This window comes from Schistocerca americana, chromosome 10 (assembly GCF_021461395.2).
Source record: "Schistocerca americana isolate TAMUIC-IGC-003095 chromosome 10, iqSchAmer2.1, whole genome shotgun sequence".
NCBI lineage: Eukaryota > Metazoa > Arthropoda > Insecta > Orthoptera > Acrididae > Schistocerca > Schistocerca americana.
In genome coordinates, this window is record NC_060128.1 from 119,979,633 (window position 1) to 120,004,981 (window position 25,349).

The 25,349-nt window shown below is 43.2% G+C and overlaps 1 protein-coding gene across 1 annotated transcript in view; it reads left to right on the top strand.

Annotated features, from left to right (window-relative positions):
* Positions 1 to 25,349, top strand: part of LOC124552576 (aminopeptidase N-like) — a 330,325-nt gene that overhangs the window by 196,980 nt on the left and 107,996 nt on the right. Inside the window, exons 7-8 of the mRNA XM_047126899.1 lie at positions 2,930 to 3,926; positions 20,421 to 20,579. Of these exons, the coding sequence (XP_046982855.1) occupies positions 2,930 to 3,926; positions 20,421 to 20,579 (1,156 nt within the window). The remainder of the gene's footprint in view (positions 1 to 2,929; positions 3,927 to 20,420; positions 20,580 to 25,349) is intronic.

Here is a 25,349-nt window from a genome sequence, read left to right on the forward strand (position 1 = left end):
TGGAGGCTAATGGAAGAAGTTGCCACAGGGAAAATGAGGACTTCCAAATAAGCTATGTCAATCAGAAAACAAATAAATTTTTTCAGGTTTGAATTTTGATGTGCTCATGGTTCACAAGTATTGTATGCCATTAAATATAATGTTTCCATGTGATGTAAATATACTACTATCATCAGAAGTCTGTAAACTATACTGTGAATAATAAGGCTCAACAAGGTGCAGCATTATGGTGCACTACTGGTGAGAAAACATCAGATAAGGGAAAGAACCAGACAAGTGGCTGTAGGACTTGCACTCTGAGAGTTCTGTACAAATTTAATTATGTGTATAGATGACGACGATGATGATGTTAATTTCATATGGCTCAGTGGCTGGTGCCAGTCTTTCTATTGGATGCCGCTTCAGTGACCTGCATGTCCTAACCTACCCCAGTTATCAAGCAGGGGATAGGTGACATACAGTTCAGTATGGAATTAGACTCATTTGTTATTTCTAGTGACTCCTCGTCATTGAGAGATGAAGGCAAGGTTAAAATGGAGACTGAAAGATCCATTGCCTGTCCAAGATCTGGTCTCACGACCTCTCGCTTTCTAGGCATGTGTTTTATTGCTAAACCACCAGCCTCAACATTCATAGAGATAGGTTTTGATGAGTGAGTTTGTGAGTATCAATATATGTGAGATATATATAGTCTCATCTTTTGATTGCATAGACTAAAAACTTACATGTTTCACATGGCCAAGAGACCAGAGACCTTAGTACCTGACATAAATTTCAACTTGATACCTCTACCCTTTCCCGAAAAAAGTGGACCTAATATATGGCCGGATAGAAAGACTGACGGACAACAAACGTGGAGGGGGGGAAAAAAAGTTTCTGCAATATAACTACAAAGTAATGGTTTGGACTTTATCTCTTAGTCGTACTGTAAAACCTTACATCTTGTCCAGTTTTATGATTCTAGGTCTATGATAAGTTTTGATGAGGTTACGAGCATCAAAATATGTGACATAAATGGCCATAGCTTTTAATTGCATTAACTAGAAGAATAAATTTTTCACAAAACCAAGGAACCTTAGACATTATGTGAAATAAATTTCAACTTGATAACTCTACCTGTTCCTGACAAAAAGGGATCTGAACAGGCAGGCAGTGATCTCATAAGGCTGCTGTTTCTACTGATTGAGGTGTGAAACCCTTAAAAATTTATGTTGGCATCAGGAGCAATAGAAGGATAAGTAGGATAATCCCCACATACAAGTGCACACTCTATTGCAGAGTGAAAGATTTGCTCTGGAAATAAACCTCTAGGCTACAACTAAGACGTTTCTCTGCAGTATCCTTTCTTCCAGGGGCGGTAGCGCTGCTAGATATGCTGGAGAACTTCTGTGAAGTTTTGTAGATACGAGATGAGATACTGGTGGAAGTAACCTTGCGAGGACAGGTAATGAGTCATGCCCAGATGGTCACTCAATAACAACTGTCCCAAGTTCAAATATGAAACCTGCACACCATTTTAATCTGCCAGAAAGTTTCAAAGTAGTGCACATTTCAGTGTGGAGTGAAAAAATCATGATGTAATCTGTGGTCCATCAACAGGAAACATTGCAATATTTGCTTAATGTAAATACTTTAGGAATAAAGGAGACCACTCATTGAACAAAGCAGAAGCATTGAATCATTGCCTGACACACAAAAAAGAAAGAAAATTTGCAGTGCAGTGGTGATTGGGTGGGGAGAGGCCGGAGGCAGAAAGAGGGGTTGCCCCACCCCATAGCAAATTTTCATTTGTGCTTGTTGACAACATTTCAACTTTTTGGTGAGTCGTCTCCTTTACTCCCACAGTATTTACATTCTTCCAGAACTTACCTACTATAATTAACAGTATTTCCCTACTATGTTTGGAATATCATGAAACACCAGGGCTGCTGGATCAGGTAAGTAAGTCTGAATGGGAAGCAGATGAAAATCATAGTGCCAGCACGATGTCAGACACTTACATCGCACCTTGATAAAACACGTTGATACTTTTCTGCATTTTGGATCCTGCTGTCTGATGTCGAACGTGATACTGATACTGTCCCAGTTTCACAACAAGCTTTTCTGTCCCAATGGACGTGGCAGCAACAGGAGTTCTTACTTTCCAACAAAGAAACCATCTCTGATTCAGTTGCTTACAAGTTTAATATTTGCAGTGTTAAAATTTTTTTGAACTGTTGAGTTTTTTTCCCTCCCCGTGTGATTATTGCTCTCCTAACTCGTATTTTAAATTCATGTAACGCTGTCCATTGTGAATGTCACACAACTACACCCTGTCCCAGTAAATTAGTTACTTATGAAAGGTATTTACATACTACGTTTGCACTAGAGAGAAGCAGGTTTCAAATTTCTGTTTGGCCATCCATATGTAGGTTTATATGAGTTCTGTAAATCTCTTAAGGGTTGTGGGTTGTGAAGATCAGTGAAAAAATCGAGTTTTAGTTTTCTACTGTGTCTAGTGCACCACTTCATTTTTCACTGCAGGATATTTACTTTTCAATGGCCATTTGAGCACAAATAGGTTTTATTTGGACTTACATTAAGATGGATTGGAAGGGGACACACAGCTCTCCTGACAGCTTTGTTTAATGTACACTGAACTTCTCTGCTCAGACGAATAAATCTGTAGAAATCTATGGCATGTGAAGCTATCATTATTATTATTATTATTATTATTATTGTTATTATTATTGTGAGTAACTTGTTACCATTGTGAACAGGACATGATCAGTTTCCTTTCCTTTTGAGCATTCTGAGCTTGTACTTGGTCTAATGATTTACTCAACAATAAGATAATAAGCCTTACTTTTAAATTTCTCATACAGACATTGGATGCTTAGGAATAGGTATTTGTGCCTGAAGTATTGATCCTGACTATCCATTATTATAGGTGTGGTGGATACCAGAGGCACAAATGAAACAAGTGTGACAACCATTCAGTCGTCTCCTGCTGACACTGGACCGTCTAGCCGCTACACGACTGTCGGCAATGAGACTTCCCACGAGCTGAGTGACGCGACTTCTGGCACACGCAGCTCTGAAGTGACTAGCAGTGCATCTGCAGAACACAGTTCCAACACTGCCGACTCCAGTCCTCTGTTCAACGCTTCTCACACGGCGGGCATCCGAGGCGGAACATCTGGTACTACGATCGGCACGTCAGCTCCGAGTTCCAGTTCTGGTAACACGAGCACGGTTGAAATGGCGCCCACGAGCTCGAGCACTGTTCTCGCCACTCGAACTTCGAACGGTAGCACCGGCACACCAGTTGGCGCTCCCACTTCAATTGGAAGCACCAGTGCACCGACTAGGATCTCCTCTGTGAATGTAAGCACCAGTGCGTCGACTGGCATTCCCTCTTTGATCGGAAGCACCAGTGTACCGACTGGTATTCCCTCTTTGAATACAAGTACCGGTGCACCGACCAGTGCCGGCACGCTGGCGAGTTACACTTCGAGTGGAACAGTGTCGCATTCTGGCAGTGCTCACACCGTACCGGTGGACGTCGACACTTCGTTAGCTTCCCGGACTGCGAGCATGGCTACGTCGTCTGACAGCCCTGTCATTTCCAGCAGCTCTGCGCCCGGAAACAGTGCCGAAACCACTTTTGCGGTGACAGACAGCGAGGCTGGTGGCAGCTCAGTCTCGGTAGTAAATGTCACGGCGGGCGCACACGGTCCGGTAGTAACTACGGCTCCAAGTAGAGGGGCGTCGCACGTAATGACTACCACAGTAGAGACTGCGGTTCCCACGGATGTGATCACTGCTCTGCCACTTACTGGTGGGTCTGCCAGTCACTCCAGTCGTGGCAGCAGATATGCTACCGCTGTCTTCATTCCGTCCACCTCGCAGGTTGCAAATCGTCTAAGTGGAAGCTCATTTCCAGGGTAAGTACGATGTTCTTTATATGAAGTTTACTGACACATTGATAGAGTTCCTCTGAAGTCACATTGTTGATTGCTGAGAACTTCAGGTGCACTTAAAATCACTTTACGCAGCACTGTTCTTAATAGATTCTCGTACCATTTATTTTCACTGTCCTTGCCAATGGTGACCAATTTAGTATCGTTACTGGACTCAGACAACAAAACTGAGATGAACACACCAGTGTTGGATGTCAAGAGTTCACGGTTTTGTAGGCACATTGCGAGCTGTGCAGATACCACATTATTTGGAAAGATCCCCTGGCAGCTTAGGGTAGGAGGAAAGTGAGTGTGCGTTCCTCAGCAAGTTGTGTTTATGTATCTAAGCTTTCCAGTTTATGTATAGACTCGTTTCTAGGTTACTCTTGGCTTGTGATTCCGGTTGTGTTTGGACACTAAGACATTTCTTTCGGCTTCGTGTTTGGTTTCCTTTCAGATTGTCCTCACTGGATTTTTTTTTTTTTTTTTTTTTGGCTAATGTCGTCCACTCATTCTTTATCAGTCTCGTACCATTTTCCAGGGCAGCAGTAGTGGCACAGCCAACATGGGTACAGTGTTACAAAAGTGATGATGAGAGTGTCTCTTGCAAAGTACATCTACATCTACATTTACACTCCGGACGCCACCCAACGGTGTGTGGCGGAGGGCACTTTACGTGCCACTGTCATTACCTCCCTTTTCTGTTCCAGTCGCGTATGGTTCTCGGGAAGAACGACTGCCGGAAAGCCTCCGTGCGCACTCTAATCTCTCTCATTCTACATTCGTGATCTCCTCGGGAGGTATAAGTAGGGGGAAGCAATATATTCGATACCTCATCCAGAAACGCACCCTCTCGAAAGCTGGACAGCAAGCTACCCCGCGATGCAGAGTGCCTCTCTTGCAGAGTCTGCCACTTGAGTTTGCAAAACATGTCCGTAACGCTATCAGGCTTACCAAATAACCCTGTGATGAAATGCGCCGCTCTTTTTTGGATCTTCTCTATATCCTCCGTCAACCCAATCTGGTACGGACCCCACACCAATGAGCAATACTCAAGTATAGGTGAACGAGTGTTAATGCAAGCCAACTCCTTTGTTGATGGACTACATTTTCTAAGGACTCTCCCAATGAATCTCAACCTGGTACCCGCCTTACCAACAATTAATTTTATATGATCATTTCACTTCAAATCGTTTCGCATGCATAGTTCCAGATATTTTACAGAAGTAACAGCTACCAGTGTTTGTTCCGCCATCATATAATCATACAATAAAGGATCCTTCTTTCTATGTATTCGCAATACATTACATTTGTCTATGTGAAGGGTCAGTTTCCACTCCCTGCACCAAGTGCCTATCTGCTGCAGATCTTCCTGCAATTCGCTACAACTTTTACACCTTCTGGGTTACAGGACTGTAGTAGGTGGTGGTGGGAGGGTGCATGGGACAGGTTTTACATCGGGGGCAGTTACAAGGGTAGGAGCCAGAGGGTAGGGAAGGTGGTTTGGGGATTTCATAGGGATGAACTAAGAGGTTATGAAGAGAGCCATCAGGGATACGACTTCCTCAAATCCTGCCCTGAAATGAGATCCATCCTTCATGAAATCCTCCCCACTCCACCAAGAGTGTCTTTCCACTGTCCACCATCTAACCTTCATAACCTCCAAACCACCTTCCCTACCCTCTGGCTCCTACCCTTGTAACCGCTCCCAATGTAAAACCTGTCCCATGCGCCCTCCCACCACCACCTACTCCAGTCCTGTAACCCGGAAGGTGTACACGATCAAAGGCAGAGCCACGTGTGAAAGCACCCACGTGATTTACCAACTGACCTGCCTACACTGTGAAGCTTTCTATGTGGGAATGACCAGCAACAAACTGTCCATTCACATGAATGGACGCAGGCAGACAGTGTTTGTTGGTAATGAGGATCACCCTGTGGCTAAACATGCCTTGGTGCACGACCAGCACATCTTGGCACAGTGTTACACCATCCGGGTTATCTGGATACTTCCCACTAACACCAACCTGTCAGAACTCCAGAGATGGGACCTTGCCTTTCAGTATATCCTCTCTTCTCGTTATCCACCAGGCCTCTATCTCCGTTAATTTCAATTTGCCGCCGCTCATACCTCACCTGTCTTTCAACAACATCTTTGCCTCTGTACTTCCGCCTCGACTGACATGTCTACCCAAACTCTTTGCCTTTACAAATGTCTGCTTGTGTCTGTGTATGTGTGGATAGATATGTGTGTGTGTGCGAGTGTATACCTGTCCTTTCTTTCCCCTAAGGTAAGTCTTTCCGCTCCCGGGACTGGAATGACTCCTTACCCTCTCCCTTAAAACCCACATCCTGTCGTCTTTCCCTCTCCTTCCCTCTTTCCTGATGAGGCAACAGTTTGTTGCGAAAGCTTGAATTTCGTGTGTATTTCCTATATTTGTACCTGAGTGAAATAACGTTCTGTAATTGATTTAGTGATAACAAAGAAAACCATAATTTGTGTGATTTCTGAAGTATTTTGGTGGATTGGGTCATGTGGTCAGTGTATCAGGTACTTAATATGTTTGTACATACTGAATGCTCCGATTCTATGTATCTATTGTGTGTTTTGGTTTTTGATAAAAGCAGGGTCATTGACCAGCTCCATTACACACTCCAGGATTTAGAATCATTATTAGATTTAGATTTAGAATCATTATTAGAGCATCGTGAGCAGTTATTCCAGCCAAAGTTGGTTTGGGCCAAGAGCTGAAGTGTTCACGCAAGCAGTCCTCTGTGTCTAAATTTTGTAGTACACAGCTTGTTCCATTCACTATGTGTGTTGCTGTAAGGCTGAGTTAAAAAAAGGTTATGGGCTTGGGAGTCATTACACGAATCTCAGCAAGTCAGTGAGGGATTGAATCCCAAGGTCATCATGAAGAAAATAAACAGGTCCATCAAACTTGTGGTGATTTCAAGACTACAATGAAAGTGCAAAGTGAGATGAAGAGTTAACCAGCCCTTGGTCAGAGGAACTATTAGCAAAGTTAGCAGAGGGGAGTGTTTTTCAACGGGTGTTTCGAAGGATGCATACTTGCAATTACTTTTACACTCAGTTGTTGTTGCGGTCTTCAGTCCTGAGACTGGTTTAATGCAGCTCTCCATGTTACCCTATCCTGTGCAAGGTTCATCATCTCCCAGTACTTACTGCATCCTACATCCTTCTGAATCTGCTTGGTGTATTCATCTCTTGGTCGCCCTCTACGATTTTTACTGTCCGTGCTGCCCTCCAATACTAAATTGGTGATCCCTTCATGCCTCAGAACATGTCCTACCTACTGATCCCTTCTTCTAGTCAAGTTGTGCCATCAACTCCTCTTCTCCCCAATTCTATTCGGTACCTCCTCATTAGTTATGTGATCTACCCATCTAATCTTCAGCATTCTTCTGTAGCACCACATTTCAAAAGTTTCTATTCTCTTCTTGTCCAAAGTATTTATCGTCTGTGTTTCACTTCCATACATGGCTACACTCCATACAAATATTTTTAGAAACGACTTCCTGACACTTAAATCAATACAGGATGTTAACAAATTTCTCTTCTTAAGAAAGTTTCCTTGCCATTGCCAGTCTACATTGTATATCTTCTCTACTATGACCATCATCAGTTATTATGCTCCCCAAATAGCAAAACTCCTTTACTACTTTAAGTGTCTCATTTCCTAATCTAATTCCCTCAGCATCACCCGACTTAATTTGACTACATTCCATTATCCTCGTTTTGCTTTTGTTGATGTTAATCTTGTATCCTCCTTTCAAGACACTGTCCATTGCGTTCAGCTGCTCTTCCAAGTCCTTTGCTGTCTCTGACAGAATTACAATGTCATCAGCGAACCTCAAAGTTTTTATTTCTTCTCCATGGATTTTAATACCTACTCTGAATTTTTCTTTTGTTTCCTTTACTGCTTGCTCAATATACAGATTGAACAACATCGGGGAGAGGCTACAACCCTGTTCCACTCCTTTCCCAACCACTGCTTCCCTTTCGTGCCCCTCGACTCTTATAACTGCCATCTGGTTTCTGTACAAATTATAAATAGCCTATCGCTCCCTGTATTTTACCCCTACCAACTTCAGAATTTGAAAGAGAGTATTCCAGTCAACATTGTCAAAAGCTTTCTCTAAGTCTACAAATGCTAGAAACGTAGGTTTTTCTTTCCTTAATCTTTCTTCTAAGATAAGTCGTAAGGTCAGTATTGCCTCACGTGTTCCAATATTTCTATGGAATCCAAATTGATCTTCCTTGAGGTCAGCTTCTACCAGTTTTTACATTCATCTGTAAAGAATTCATGTTAGTATTTTGCATCTGTGACTTATTAAACTGATAGTTCAGTAATCTGTCAACACCTGATTTCTTTGGGATCGGAATTATTATATTCTTCTTGAAGTCTGAGGGTATTTCGCCTGTCTCATACATTTTGTTCACCAGATGGTAGAGTTTTGTCCGGACTGGCTCTCCTAAGGCCGTCAGTAGTTCTAATGGAATGTTGTCTACTCCTGGGACCTTGTTTCGACTCAGGTTTTTCAGTGCTCTGTCAAAATCTTAATGTAGTATTGTGTCTCTCATTTCATCTTCATCTACATCCTCTTCCATTTCCATAATATTGTCCTCAAGTACATCGCCCTTGTATAGACCCTCTATATACTCCTTCCACCTTTCTGCTTTCCCTTCATTGCTTAGAACTGGGTTTCCATCTGAGCTCTTGATATTCATACACGTGGTTCTCTTTTCTCCAAAGGTCTCTTTAATTTTCCTGTGGGCAGTATCTATCTTACCCCTAGTGAGATAAGCCTCTACATCCTTACATTTGTCCTCTAGCCATCCCTGCTTACCGAATTTACTCGAATCCAAGCAGCACTCGAATCTAAGCGGCACCCAAAAAATGAGACTCGAAATCAAGGAAAAAAAATTTTGCCGAATGTAAGCCGCACCTGAAATTTGAGACTCAAACTTCAGGGGGAGAGAAAAGTTTTAGGCCGCACCTCCAAATCGAAATAATGTTGGTCCATTGTAATATGACACAGAATTTAGGTTGAATGAATGACAATACAGCTACAGTAGTTTGGTTCGAGTTATAAGCTTAGCAGTTAAACTTTACCAGGTAGCCATTGCTATGCATCAGGCGCTCCGTCCGTATTTATACGGGTACCCTTCCTTTTTCACGTTCTTCATCTGGTTTGAATTGATTGCTTATTTTTCTTTGATCTGATAATGCCGTTCTCTTTGTTACAGGTGTTTACATCACTCTAAGCTAAAATGCAGCACTATTGTACTGTGTCATGCAATGTTTGTCGCATTGTGATAATGAGTGTTTACGGCCTGTCGCCACTCGCGGCATGGTTTGCTTTTGTGCGCGCTACCGCCGCTTACAATTAAAAAAAGAGAGAGGAATTCTCACATTAGCGAAACAATGGCAAGAGACTGCTATTTGTTAAATTAAAAGCGTTTTATTGATAGCTATTTGTTGTTACTTACACTGCTGCTTTCTTTGATAATGATCAACAAGAATCAAATAATAGACTGCGTATGATAGAAGATGTTTTGAACGAGAGTTCAGCGAAAACTTTTCTCCGCTTGAAAATCTTTGCAGACGCCTCTTTAGTACATTACATTCTGCACAGAAATTAGAGTCATCTTAGATTTAAAAACCTAGTCAATTGCTGTGTTTCATTTCTGACTGTACCACTATTAGGCATAAGAATAATACGAACATAAACATGATATGTTTATTCTTCCACGCTTGCTGTTGTCTCACTCTAGTTTCATAGTTTATATGGCAGACAGGATTTAAATGAGACAGCAGGAAACACGAAAGAATACATGGCAAAATGTTTATATTCGTATTATTCTCATGCTGAAGAGAATAGTGCATGTGATTCACAATTCATAAAAGTTCATGTCAGCAACCATCTCTTCTCACAGGTAGGAAAAAATTCAGAACATAAGAGTTGGCCGTATTGACAAACATCCCAAACAGTCTTGCCAGTCGGATTTTTGTAGTACATTGAAATGTTGCTACATTCGAAGATGAACAATACGGAATTTGTATTTACTTCGGTGGATAATGTATGAAAATGCAGTGGTCAGAACTCGGGGCGGAGAAAAGAGCTCGTCTTCCACCTTCTTTAATTTGTTTACTGACGCAGAGGTTTTGGCGCCAGTATTTATCTTTGTACCTGCAAAGCATGCCTGTGTAGCACTACATATGTTAGACGGCAGAAGTTAGTTGTGGCGGCACTTACCAACATTTTTCAGAACTTCCGCTTACTTTGCACTCGAATCTAAGCAGCAGGCGGTTTTTTGGATTACAAAAACTGGAAAAAAACGTGCGGCTTAGATTCGAGTAAATACGTTAGCCATTTTGCAACAATCTCATTTTTGAGACGTTTGTATTCCTTTTTGCCTGCTTCATTTACTGCATTTTATTTTCTTCTTTCATCAATTAAATTCAATATTTCTTCTGTTATCCAAGGATTTCTACTAGCCCTCGTCTTTTTACCTACTTGATCCTCTGCTGCCTTCACTACTTCATCCCTCAGAGCTACCCATTCTCCTTCTACTGCAATTCTTTCCCCCATTCTTGTCAATTGTTCCCCTATGCTCTCCCTGAAACTCTGTACAACCTCTGGTCTAGTCAGTTTATCCAGGTCCCATCTCCTTAAATTCCCACCTTGCTGTTTCTTCAGTTTTAATCTACAGTTCATAACCAATAGATTGTGGTCAGAGTCCACATCTGCCCCTGGAAATGTCTTACAATTTAAAACCTGGTTCCTAAATCTCTGTCTCACCATTATATAATCTGCCTGATACCTTCTAGTATCTCTAGGGTTCTTCCATGTATACAACCTTCTTTTATGATGCTTGATCCAAGTGTTGGCTATGATTAAGTTATGCTCTGTGCAAAATTCTACAAGACGGCTTCCTCTTTCATTTCTTACCCCCAATCCATATTCACCTACTATGCTTCCTTCTCTCCTTTCCCTACTCTCGAATTCCAGTCACCCATGACTATTAAATTTTCATCTCTCTTCACTACCTGAATAATTTCTTTTATCTCATCATACATTTCTTCAATTTCTTCGTCATCTGCAGAGCTAGTTGACATATAAACTTGTACTACTGTAGTAGGTGTGGGCTTCATGTCTATCTTGACCACAATAAGGCGTTCACTATGCTGTTTGTAGTAGCTTAGCTGCACTCCTATTTTTTTTATTCATTATTAAACCTACTCCTGCATTACCCCTATTTGATTTTGTGTTGATAACCCTGTATTCACATGACCAGAAGTCTTGTTCCTCCTGCCACCGAACTTCACTAATTCCCACTATATCTAACTTTAACCTATCCATTTCCCTTTTTAAATTTTCTAACCTACCTGCCCGATTAAGGGATCTGATATTCCATGCTCCGATCCGTAGAGCGCCAGTTTTCTTTCTCCTGATAACTACATCCTCCTGAGTAGTCCCCGCCCGGAGATCCGAATGGGGGACTATATTACCTCCGGAATATTTCATCGAAGAGGATGCCATCATCATTAACCATACAGTGAAGCTGCATGCCCTCAGGAAAAATTATGGCTGCAGTTTCCCCATGCTTTCAGCCGTTCGCAGTACCAGCACAGCAAGGCCGTTTTGGTTAGTGTTACAAGGCCAGATCAGTCAATCATCGTGCAGCCACTGAAAAGCCTCAGACAAACTGAAAATTCTGATACTAAATACGCTTTTGGAGTGTATGAATACAAGAGCTTGTCTTTGTTGGTCACTTTGGCATGAGGAATTTTCCAAAGATACCCAGAGCTACTTAACTCATGGGATTCTGAAGTACATAAAGTATATGGGCGACATTTGGGTGATGGGTGTTACTAGGGAAGAGCAAATGCATGACTTACAAACACTATTTCAGCAGCTGTTGGAGAATGGGCTTCACTGTAACTCAAAAGAGGTGCAAGTTTTTTGTACCATCTGTGCAGTGTTAAGCAGCAAAGGGATCACACTAATGGCATTGAGCAGCTGCTGGCCTCAAAAAGACTTAAAGGAATTGCAGTTTCTTCTGGGTGAAAGTGATCCAGTATGCAAAATTCATTCCCTAGGTGGCTGACATCACACATCCACAGCAACCATTTGACTAAGAAAGGTGTTTTGCTCTCTTGGTCTCCTGAGTGTCGCAAAGCGTTATTGTTGTTGAAAATACACTGGAGGTCAGCCCCATGTTTAGTGACTTTCACACCAGGCAAGATCCAATCCCTTTCAACTGATATGTCACAATAGGGGATTGGAGCCATTCTCCAAGGTGCTGACAGTACAGAGCAACTAGTTGATTTTGCATCTAAGGTGGTTTTGCAGGCACAGCAAAATTATTCACAAAATGAGGTGGGAGTGTTGGTCATTTTGTATGGTGTTAAAAATCTCCATGTTGTACTGTATGGGAATACATATGAGTCACTCATTGACCACAAAAAAAGCAATGGCTATCTCTTGTAGATATACACTCCTGGAAATTGAAATAAGAACACCGTGAATTCATTGTCCCAGGAAGGGGATACTTTATTGACACATTCCTGGGGTCAGATACATCACATGATCACACTGACAGAACCACAGGCACATAGACACAGGCAACAGAGCATTCACAATGTCGGCACTAGTACAGTGTATATCCACCTTTCGCAGCAATGCAGGCTGCTATTCTCCCATGGAGACGATCGTAGAGATGCTGGATGTAGTCCTGTGGAATGGCTTGCCATGCCATTTCCACCTGGCGCCTCAGTTGGACCAGCGTTCGTGCTGGACGTGCAGACCGCGTGAGACAACGCTTCATCCAGTCCCAAACATGCTCAATGGGGGACAGATCCGGAGATCTTGCTGGCCAGGGTAGTTGACTTACACCTTCTAGAGCACGTTGGGTGGCACGGGATACATGCGGACGTGCATTGTCCTGTTGGAACAGCAAGTTCCCTTGCCGGTCTAGGAATGATAGAACGATGGGTTCGATGACGGTTTGGATGTACCGTGCACTATTCAGTGTCCCCTCGACGATCACCAGTGGTGTACGGCCAGTGTAGGAGATCGCTCTCCACACCATGATGCCGGGTGTTGGCCCTGTGTGCCTCGGTCGTATGCAGTCCTGATTGTGGCGCTCACCTGCACGGCGCCAAACTCATACGACCATCATTGGCACCAAGGCAGAAGCGACTCTCATCACTGAAGACGACACGTCTCCATTCGTCCCTCCATTCACGCCTGTCGCGACACCATTGGAGGCGGGCTGCACGATGTTGGGGCGTGAGCGGAAGACGGCCTAACGGCGTGCGGGACCGTAGCCCAGCTTCATGGAGACGGTTGCGAATGGTCCTCGCCGATACCCCAGGAGCAACAGTGTCCCTAATTTGCTGGGAAGTGGCGGTGCGGTCCCCTACGGCACTGCGTAGGATCCTACGGTCCTGGCGTGCATCCGTGCGTCGCTGCGGTCCGGTCCCAGGTCGACGGGCACGTGCACCTTCCGCCGACCACTGGCGACAACATCGATGTACTGTGGAGACCTCACGCCCCACGTGTTGAGCAATTCGGCGGTACGTCCACCCAGCCTCCCGCATGCCCACTATACGCCCTCGCTCAAAGTCCGTCAACTGCACATACGGTTCACGTCCACGCTGTCGCGGCATGCTACCAGTGTTAAAGACTGCGATGGAGCTCCGTATGCCACGGCAAACTGGCTGACACTGACGGCGGCGGTGCACAAATGCTGCGCAGCTAGCGCCATTCGATGGCCAACACCGCGGTTCCTGGTGTGTCCGCTGTGCCGTGCGTGTGATCATTGCTTGTACAGCCCTCTCGCAGTGTCCGGAGCAAGTATGGTGGGTCTGACACACCGGTGTCAATGTGTTCTTTTTTCCATTTCCAGGAGTGTATTTAACACTTGGAATGATACTAACATAGACAATATCACTTTTATAAATCCTAGATTTTCTTCGTGACGTGCTTACTGTGTGGAAGATGTGCTTTAATTTTGAGCCCTTACACAGTAGAAGGACAGGAGAGAACTGCTCCTCCAGATCTGGCAGGTTCTAATGAAGTAGGCATGAGCCTCGTAGTAACCCAGAATAGTGCTGTGCTGTGGACACAGATAGCACCTGGAGATGCAGTGGCTGGCACACAAGGTGGTACTGCAGCACGGGTACTGCAGATACTCGGTGGTGATACTGCAGTGGGGACAGGGGCGCAGCTTGTGTTCAACGATGACACTGTAGCAAGGCCATGCTGGTGCCCACAAGACACAGTGGTAAGGATGCAGCCAGCACATGTACGTCAGTGAGCGATGTGGCTGTGATGAATGGGCAGCAAGAGGCAGCCGGAGTTAAGTCCAGGGCAGGATTGTCTGCCTTCTGGTGATAATGTGACAGCCTATATAGGCAGGCAGAGTGTACTTTCTTGTGGACATGTGGCTGTGGAGAATGAATAGGTCCACAATATCAGTGCCACTATCTGTGATGCATGAGCAACTTGGTGGAGAGCCAGTGGTTTTGGAAGAGAAGTGCCTTAGACCCAGTAACTAGACTGCCCACAGGACACAGATGTAGCGCCAGTGATTGTTGTGGCCAGGTGATACAGCCAGATATAATATCCCTCCCCTGTTGAGGAAAAGGTAGTAAAGCAATCTCTGCTGAATTTGAAAGAGACAAAGGGGGAAGGGTCATGCCCAGAGGGCAAAGATGGGTCCTGACGGAGGATGTGCTGTGAGTGCCAAAGGAATGACAGAATGGAAGGGCATTGGCAGGTGCCGGGAGGCAAGGGTAGAGACAAGGCCTGCCTAGAGACGAGGCCATCTGGAGTGCAGAGCTTGCAGAGAAATGTGTGAATAGATAGGGTAGAACTGGGAGGCACACCTGAAGTGGTGGAAAAGGTGTTGCTGGAAGTGCAATATGCGGAGGAGCATGGTGAGAAGAAAGCTCTGGGATAGACGTCAGCGAAAGAAAGGAGAAAATAGTATGGTACTCCTACACCTAAATGAAGGCCTGTGCAGCTTGAATCATACAATACACCTGAGAGGGTGCACAATGGGTTAGAGGTGTGGAAATACTGTAAGTGGCAAGGTTAAATGGAAGAGCACCAGAAGTATCAAAAGGGATTCCTGGGACAGCAGGAAAACAGTGAGGCAGCTTCAGCAGGGCACTGGCCCAGAAGCGAAGCACGCATCGAGCTATTGTCAGCCCAGATAGAGGCCGACAGGCTGGTGGGACATTGGCAGAGATGTCCACAGGCTCAGCCAGGAGAGGATGGAAGGTAGAGGAGGTGTCAGTGGCCAACAGGGGCAAGCTAGCCTGATGGTGGCTCCCGGAGATGCTGCCGGAGTCGGCCAGACTCCAAAGGGCAGGTGGCAGGTGGTATGTAGGGAGTAGGTGCCGATGAGTATGGCAAGACCACGACAGGTCATTGGAATATTGGCAGGAATGCAGATGGACTTGGCTGGAATGAAAGGGGATGCAATGGCAGCTGTGTCCAGTTGTGAGGATGTTAGACGGAGACACTGGGAATACTGATAAAACAACCCCTTGACCCTAGCTTTTGTGTCCTTGTGTGGTGGTGATAGCAAATGAAATAGCAGTGGTTCCCATGTAAACATATGTAATGATTTATTACACAAGCAAGACAAGGTTAACAATATAGCACAAGGTAATACAATAGAGAATTGTGCATCCGAATATGGTGGGCAGAGTACCATCCGGCGAGTTCTGACGGTGTCAACGTGAGCGTTGCAGGAACCCAGCATGGTGTTGTGGTGTGGGGGTGGCTGGCAACTGGGGATGGTGCTGCAAGGGGGATGTGACTGGCTCCCTGTAAGATACAGCGGCGAGGGCGCGGCTGGAGTCTGGCGAGGACACAACCGATGTGCATATGGCAGCAAGTGTTGTGGCTCCAACTGGTGGGCCATGGGTGGTGGTAGGTGTAAATCCAGTAGAGGGGAGTCATTTGGCTCTGACTGGTGGGTTTCAGGTTGACCCCAACATAATTGCCCAGAGTGGGATCCGTCTGTCTGCTGGCAGATATGCTGCGGCATGTTTAGGGAGGTGGACAGATATGAATGTGTGGATACGTGACTGTGGACGAAGAATTCTTACCAGCAACTATATAATACACAGGATGTGGGTGTACGCCGGCATGTGTAGTGGCCAGGTGATGTGGCTGGATACAATATTCTGCACAACAAAATTAAAGGGTCGTAATTCCCACCCACTGTGATACTTAAGTTTAAAATTTTGCTCAATGGTGTGTACAACCTTCCTCTGTAATTGTGCGAAAGTGTGGTGCTTTGCGAACCCACCTTTGAGCTTGACAATGCTTCAGACAGCAAGGTGTCAGCACTTGCGAAAAAAGGTCACAGCTCAGAAGTTCATGTGTGACATGTAAGGTGTGTTAATGATGTCCCATTGGCACCAAATTTCACCACAATTCTGCAAAATGCCACCATCGATGTGTCACAATTGGAAGGTCCACACACTCCCTCTTCCCCCTTCTTTTGACGCTTCTGCAATGAAGGTCAGAAATGTGATGCCCAGCATTGAAATCGTGCAGTTTTATTATAAGTGGCTTAGGAAAACATTCTGGACGCCTCACTGGTCAGAATTGGCACAAGGAGACCATGTGGGGTGGCCTAAAGAACATCATTGAAATCACCACTTCCCTGCAGTGTTGATTTCCACATATTGCACAGTCGAAAATGACAGTTCACAGTTCGATGAGCAACAAGAGTACATTCTTCACAACTTTTGAGGCAGCATCCCTTCTCTATGGCCATCGTGTGGTCACATTCCCATTGAATGTGGTCGCATCCATTTGGAGTGCATCACGACTACAATTTTTGCTCTCATGTACAAGGTGCGATTCAGAAGTTTCATTTTTGAGTAGGGGAGCACGTGCTGACTGGTTCCACCAGGTGGTGGAAGTAGGGAGGGGGGGGGGGGGGAGGGGTCTCAGGGAATGAACAGTTGCCTCCGGAACCCTGGAGAGTGTGCATCGCTTGCAACAGGAGTGCATGTCATTGACCTCGGTCAAAAAGTGGGTGAGGCAAAAATGGAGCAGCACTTGCAGCAGTGTTATGTGGTTAAGTTTTGCGTGTGATTGAACAAAACTGGTCAGCCACTGTGGCTGAGCGGTTCTAGGCACTTCAGTCCGGAGACGTGTTGCTGCTACGGTCGCAGATTTGAATCCTGCCTCGGGCATGGATGTGTGTGATGTCCTTAGGTTAGTTAGGTTTAAGTAGTTCTAAGTCTAGGAGACTGATGACCTCAGATGTCAAGTTCCATAGTGCTTGGAGCCATTTGACCCATTTTTTTAGCAAAACCGCCAGGGAGAGTCTCAGTATGATTCAAAAGGCCTTCAAGGAAGAAGCCATGCCCCATGCAATGGTTTTCATGTGGCACAAACGTTTCAAAAATGGCCGCAGGATTGTTGAAGATGATGACCGCCCTGGGAGGCCATCATCAAGCCAAATGGAAGAAAATGTGAAGAGTGCTCCGCCACTTGAGGGATTGAGTTCGCCATGTCTACCCGGCGATCAAGGGCGATTGGATTCTCCACCACGAAAACGTGCTCTTTCACATGTCGTGCGCTGCTGCCACCAAGTTTTGGTCAGGTTCAACATGACAACACTGCTGAAGCCACCCTACAGCCACGACTTGGCTCCAAGTGACTTTTTCCTCTTCGCCCGAATCAAGACAGGCCTAAAAGGGAAGCGATTCGACTCCATCGACACCATCCAGTAGGCTTCGATGAGAGCCCTCGACAGCATGACACTCGAGGCCTTCCAGAAGGGCTATGAACAGTGGAAGACGTGCTGTAAGCACTGTGTTGATGCTGAAGGATCATATTTTAAAGAATTTTAGTCCTCTGTACTTAAATGTCCAATAAATTTCTAGTTCTTAGTTAAGTCTTGAAACTTTTGAATCACACCCTGTATGTGTTGGAACCACTAGGGACTGTCCAAAACCATCCAGTGAAACTTGAACAGAACCCTGAGCAGCTAAGGGTTTTCATGCTTTTTCAGAACTCCTATTTTGTGTCATCCTGTGGCATTATCCTGAGGAGATATGACATTGACGTGAATGAGTAAAATGGCAGAGGGACTTCCAAGACACCCCCCCCCCCTCTCCCTTTCAGCAAAACCTTCAATAGTGTCTTCCCATATTCATTGAGAATTTCAGAAATACACCTATATAAACAGAAACTTTGACAATGTTGTAGGTGCTTGCAGACTGGCTACCCCCTTGACACTCCCCGAATTCAGATGGCCAAGTGGTGAAAGAGCTACAGTGTAGCGCGCGTGCAGACACCTGGTACTCTCGTCACAGCTTCTGTCTGTACAGTTACATTTCCAAAATTCTCAGTAAATGTGGAAGGGGGGGGCGGGGGGTTGCCACTGAGTGTTTCACTAAACTGGTGGGTCTTAGAAGGGCCCTCTGCTGTTTTATTCACACTTATGTCAGTGTCTCGTACCCTCATGATAACGCCACAGCAGGATACAAAGTATGAGCATTGAAAGCATAAGCACCTTTAGCTGCTTCGGATCATGTTGAGAGTTCGTCAAATAGTTTTGGACATCCCTATTGATTCCAACCTGTACACGAGAGAGAAAGTTGTGGTTGTGTGGGGGCTGGAAATGGGTGTGATAATGTTCAGTGGGTATGTGGCCCCACAATGTCCTTAGAGAAGGGTTTAAATGTGCAAAGGTGTCAGCAGTCTCAAAGGTTGTGAAGAATGTCTTCCTGTTGCTCATTGCACTGTGAATTTTCGATTTTGATCGTAAAATGTGAGGAAATCAATGTCACGAGGAAAGGCGTGCTTTCATTAACACTCCACTGTAGCCTTCTTGTGCCCATTCTTAGTGCCATTGTGCCTCTCCGTGATTTCAGTGCTGGGAATCACAGTTCTAACCTCCATCGCAGAGGTGTCAAAAGAAGGCGTGAAATGTGGGCATGAGGGAGTGTGACTACCTTCTGAGCATGTGATACATCCATGGTGGCACTGGGCAGAATTGCGGTGAACTTTGGTGCCGATGTGACATCTCATTAACCCACCTAACATGCTACATGAACTTCTGAGCTGTGGCCTTTACTTCGTAAGTGTCGACATCTTGCTGTTTGAAGTGTCACCAAACCAAGGGTAACATTGCAAGGCACCACGTTTTTCCCATTATAGAGGACTGTTGTATGCACCTTCGAGCCAAATATGAAACTTTAGTGTCGCAATGGGTGGAAATTCGGGGCTTCAGAAAAGTGATTCCTTAATTCCAATGAGCAGTGTAACTAAAGGTAAAATAAATGACACAGATAGCTTAGTATTATAGGGAATAAGAACCCAAAGGATGGACAGAGCAAAAGAAATCATTGATTAATGGACTCGAGATGTACTGACAGGATGTTAAGGGCAGCTTACAAATAAGATCTAGATAGTGGAAACAAGACTGAATATTAACATGCACTCCACATAGAGACTAAACTAGGGGTTGTTAAAGGTGGTAGTGCTGGTGGTGGTGGTGGTGGTGGTGGTGGTGGTGGTGGTGGTGATTGTGATATTCATATACTGTAAAAGTGAGTAGTGTATCCTTATATGAGAATCATTTTTACAAAGGACCATTAGGTGGTACTATAGTTTCAAATTTTGTCCCATGCTTTTGTCGAAACAGTGACAACCAAGAAATTTTCCAAGTAGTTCATGTGAGTGCTAAAGGAAATGGTGATTTAAAAAATGGAAATTTCAGGCAAAAGTTTTTGATGGCTGATTTGTGTAATATTTTCCTAAAGGCCTAACTTAACAAGAACATGTCTTATTGCTTTGTTGAAGTTTGGGAATCAGTAACTGGACATTTCATGTCCATCACTTTAGATGACTGAAAAACAGTTAATTGTTAATACTACACAACAGTTTGTTTGCAGCAAGTCATTGGAAAAATAAAGAAAAATGACCCATAATATCACATCATTCTTAATCATGACAATGCCAGCTTTCACACAGCACAACCGACGATCGATTATCTGTCAGAGGGGGAAAAAAAAAAAATCAGCATCTCATTGCCCATGTTCATCCAGTTTGTCACCTAATGACTTTTTATTGTCTTCCATGAAGCAAAAAATGCAAGTACAATAAGTTTCATTATGTCAGAAAGCTATCAAATTGTTTCAAAACTCTTTCTGAGGCACTAATACTAGGATTGAAAAAAATGTTTCCAGCATTGAATATATGCTAAAGTGTATAGACACAGATATTTTGAGAGAGAGTGAAACAGACTGTACAAATTTAAATTCTTTTAATATTTTTCTAGAGACTTAAGTTAGCCCTCATATTACCAGAAATGTATGTTTACTTTCCTTTTCTCACAGAACTTCGACCCGGTGCAGAATAGTGTTTAGTTGTCTCTTATTGTGAAATATGTTCCAATTGTTTCAGGAATGCAGGAACTTCAGCTGGGTTTGCAGTTCCACAGGCAAATGCACTGTTTCCGACTCCTGGGCGCCGTAGGAAGAGAGAAGCACCTGCAACAAATGCCTCTGCCAACAGCACAGCCGTGCCACTCCAGATACGAATGATAGTTCGGCCGCATCTCAGGTAAGCCATAAACAACCATTTTAGCACACTGTGTGTGGTGCTAATACTTTTAACGCACAGTAGTCTTTTTACAGTATAACAGCATTGGTTGTGCTCTGTAGTAGAATCAATTTTCAGCTGACGTATTTTGATTTTTGGTACAAGCATCCTCAATAACTCACTGGAAAAACTTTATATTCTGTTTATAAATTCAGTTGTAGTGGAAAGCAGTCACTGAACATAAACTGAGATTTCATAGTGATGGAATGCATACAAGATTATTTAACATTTCATCCCATCTAAATCAGCCATAAATAATAACAATAGAATAACTTCTGTATGATCAGCTGAACCAATGCCAGAGACACAGCTACATATTCCTGCAGTACAGATAGACCATTATATTTTAAAATTCCAGTTTGCTCTGAATACCTGTCTTTGGTGCAGGTTGAATAGATCCAGTTCATGTCAACAGAGTAAGCGCATTTTACCTTCCATTTATTTTAAAATGTCACAAAACAAACACATACAGTCTGCTCCAAAAAATCTATCTCAAAATTACAGTCTACAGCAGCCTCTGCTGTGTGCTTATAAATAACATAACAACAATTACAATAGTCCTTTACCCCCACCCCATTTTTTTTATAAATCTGGACTGTACAAAGCTTTTTATGTTACATCATTATTTGGATATCTCATGTTTCAGTAACATCCAAAAAGCACACACATTTTTATTAAATTTAATTATTTCCTCACTTCACAGATTTGGTATTTTACATAATTAATTCTCCATTAGCTTTGGGTGCCACCACTCACCCACAGTCATATAACATTTATTCAGTTGATTGTTTCTATTTATACATATGTTTCCCTACTTAATACCTGTTTCTACACAAGAATGGTTCATACATTATCAGTACAGTATTCTGTAATACTTAGTTTCTTAGTTATGTGCTTTCAGGTGTTCTGGCGAGTTGTTATTCCTATTTTCTGCACAATATTTCAACAACCAGCGCAGCTGTCCTCTTCAGGTGCTGCGTGTTTTGTTGTTCTGTGTACTCTTTACATGGGCTCCAACCAGACTGTGAACTAACATTGGTCTCTCACTGCTGTTTATAGCAGAGTTCTATTCCTGACACCTTTGATGCTCTTTTGTTTTTCATAACTTGCATTGTGAGAAATTCTCTCAGTGGATGGTTATGGTAACTAATGAGATTGTATTAAATTTAATGCCAGACCCCCAAGCATTGTTCAAGTAAAACTGCCATCCCTGGTTTTTGAGTTATCTGCCATATTAATTTTGACAAATTCCTTAATTATGCTGTCCCAGAAATTTACTGTTCACACCATGATTCTGGTCTCATTGTATTTCATTTTGTGATTACGTTTGAGACAGTGCTCAGTGACAGCTGATTTGCTTGTTTATTTTAGTCGGGAATGTCGGTGATATTCCTTGCATCTCTCCTGAACTGTTCAGACTGGCTGCCCCATATAAAACAAGAGATTGAAACCAAGGAAGAGAGGCCAAAACTCTCTTTCCTGCCTTTTTGCTGGCCTTGGGCATACCTTACAATCCTATGGAAACATGGCATCCAGTGTATTTAACTCCCTTCAACTATTTTATTGTTTAAGACAATCTCTGAAAGCTATCTGTCTATCACATTCTATGCAAATGTGGTGTTTCTCATGTGGGGCAGATGTCGGAACAGTCAAGGAGAGATGCAAGAAGCATCAGTAACACACCCAACTAAAACAACCAAGCGAAACAGCTGGCCTCGAGCACTGTCCTGGATATTATCGTGAAATGGAAGCGTGCACAGAAAAATTGGTTTGAAGAAATGGGAAGAAAAATGGGCTAACCCTCAAATGTAAAAGCTTAGGGATAAGTGTTGGCATCTGTTGTTGGGTACAGGAACTATCAAAATTGGCGTTGGTCTCACCCCTAAATATCACATTAGGACATTTATGGGTGAGACCAATGTCAGTTTTGATCGTTTTCGTATCCAGCAACAGATGGCAACATTTTACATTTGAGGGTTAGCCCATTTTTCCATCATGTCTTCAAATGAAATATACAATGCAAGCAGTATTGTGGTGCAAATGTGCCGAATACCTGGGACAGAATAATTAAGGGCTCTGTTGAAATAAAGATGTCAGGAAACCTAATATACAGGGACAGCGATCTCTGTTTAACCCCCTGACTGTGTTCAACGAACTCAGTGATTGGCTGCCTCGGCAGTACTGTGCTGCTTGCTCGATGAACGGTGCTTGGGCCTGTAGTTGGCAATAATTGGGAGGCTCTACACAATGTATTTAGAGTTTTACTCCAGCAGCAAGGGACCACATGGTATTATTTTCAAGTTTGTTTTTTACTGTAGGTTGTTAACAACAATAATTCAAAACAAATATGCCAAATAGTTTGTAAGTTGATATGTGCGAACACTAAAACAATGATTGCTTGTGCACAGATGGGTACCAACCAACAATTAAGATATCTATTCTTTGTTCGCAATGTAATCCTACAAGACACAGTTCAAAAACTCAATTTTGGAATGTATTACTCAAGAAAAGAAATTCTTGAAACATCTATTTTCTGAAAAGTATTGCACAAGCATTAGATCCTCCAGTAACAACTTTCATGAGACTGTGAAAATAAATCCTGCTTATTTTCATAGTATACATTCCTGCCACCAAAAGATTCAAATTGTTGCCACCTTACAGTCACAACCATCACGTTATTTGAGAAAAGTGCACCAGAACATGACAGATTATGTCCCACTGCAGGAAAGCTCTCCAAGGTACGGGAATAATTACACAGGCGGGAACAGATTGCAGCATAAGAAACAGCCCGGTCAAGGGTTTTTTAACACTTGGGGTCCACTCAATTGGAAAACGCTGAGAGAATTTGTGTTTCACGGAATATGAGTGTGACTTTTGGAAAACAAACCAGCTTCAAAGGGTGTCGTGATCGTTGGGAATCAAACTTGGCGGTAAATAGTGGTATGAGACCGACAGCCTGGTTTCAGTCCAAGCAGTTCGTACATGTAACATCAATACTCACAGCACTGAGAGAAGACAGTTTGATGAGTCATCAAAATATTTTTCATGAAATTGAAACAACAACTCAGCATAACACCTAGAAACACACTAGTAATCAGTCACTCCAAGCCAAATTGACAGATCACACTAAATTTCTTATTTTTATGTTAAATTCAAATACTAATGTCAGTATTATGAAACTATATTCATGATGACCACATACAAATACGAGGTGTACAACTTTTCTTCCGCCATTTTTTCCCGAACATTTGAGGCTTTAATGAAACAAATTGTTTACACATGTATCACTCAAAGTATTTTCAATCGCTGGCCACTACTTTCTCCCACATTTCGAGCAGTGTATGAATCCCGCATCAAAAAAATTGTTCATCTTTTGAAGTGATCCACGAATCAGTCCAATTTGTGACTTCTTCATGAAATGGGAAGTGTTGGTCAACCAGGCCATGTGCCATTGATCTAAACAGGTGATAGAGGGAGCAATGTCTGGAGAATATGGTGGGTAGGGTAGGACTTTGCATTTTAACATTTCCAAGTACATTTTGACCTCTTTTGCAACATGGGGTTGAGCGTTGTTGTGCTGCAAAATCATTTATTGTGCCTCTGTCTGTATTGTGGTCGTCTATCTTTTAATGCACTGCTCAAACGCATTAATTGTGTTCACTAACGAGCACCTGTGATTGTTTCAATTGGTTTTAACACCTCATAGTAGGTGACGCCAAGCTGCTCCCACCAAATGCAGAGCATGATTATGGAACCGTGAATATTTGGTTTGTCCATCAATGTGCAAGCATGGCCGGGATATCCTCATGATTTTTTGCATTTAGGGTTATTGTAATGAACCCATTTTTCATCCCCATTTTTGCCTCTGAAACAACTATTCACAAACACACAAATGCCGTTCAACATCTCTTGGTTTCAGCTCACAGGGGACCCAGTTCCTTCTTTCTGTACCATGCCGTAGTCTTGAGACGTTTTGAAATGGCTTGCTGTGTCACTCCCACTAATTGTGCCAATTCTGCTAGAGTTTGACACGAGTCTTCACTCATCAATGTCTCCAATTCTCTATCTTCGAAAACATTCTCTCTTCCACCAGTATGCTGGTCTACATCGTTAAAATCACCATTCTTGTAGCACTGAAACCACTCGCGACACGTCCTTTCACTAATATCATCCTTACCATATGTACTTGAGAGCATTTAATGAGACTCAGCCGCTGTTTTCTTCGTATTGAAACAAAACAGTAACACCTCCCATAAATGACGAGAATTAGGCTTGTAAACTGGCATTTTCAATCAAGAACAAATTTATCATGCAGACACAAAACAGCTAATGTTTGAATGAGGTTATGTTGACCGAGGTCCAAGCTAACTGGCTGACATCTGCAATCTGTTTCTTTCAACCGCTACTTACACCTATCAGCAAACGGCAGAAGAAAAGTTGTACACCTTGTAGAAAAGCAATAATTTATTGTCCAGGACACAACCTGGAAAACGATATGTGATATTAAATATGTGTGTTTATTTCACATAGAGTAGGCTGTTTGTGAAGAAACAGGTGTAAAGGAATTGCTCACTAAACTGAATGAAAGGACCAAAGAATGCTTCCTATCGTGCACAGCTATGCACTTACCCTATCCAATCCTAAGAAAAATACAACTTCAGTTTTCCATTTTGACTTTTTTTAAAATCTATACACAAAACAGCACACTTAGATTAAAAAAAGCTATTTTCT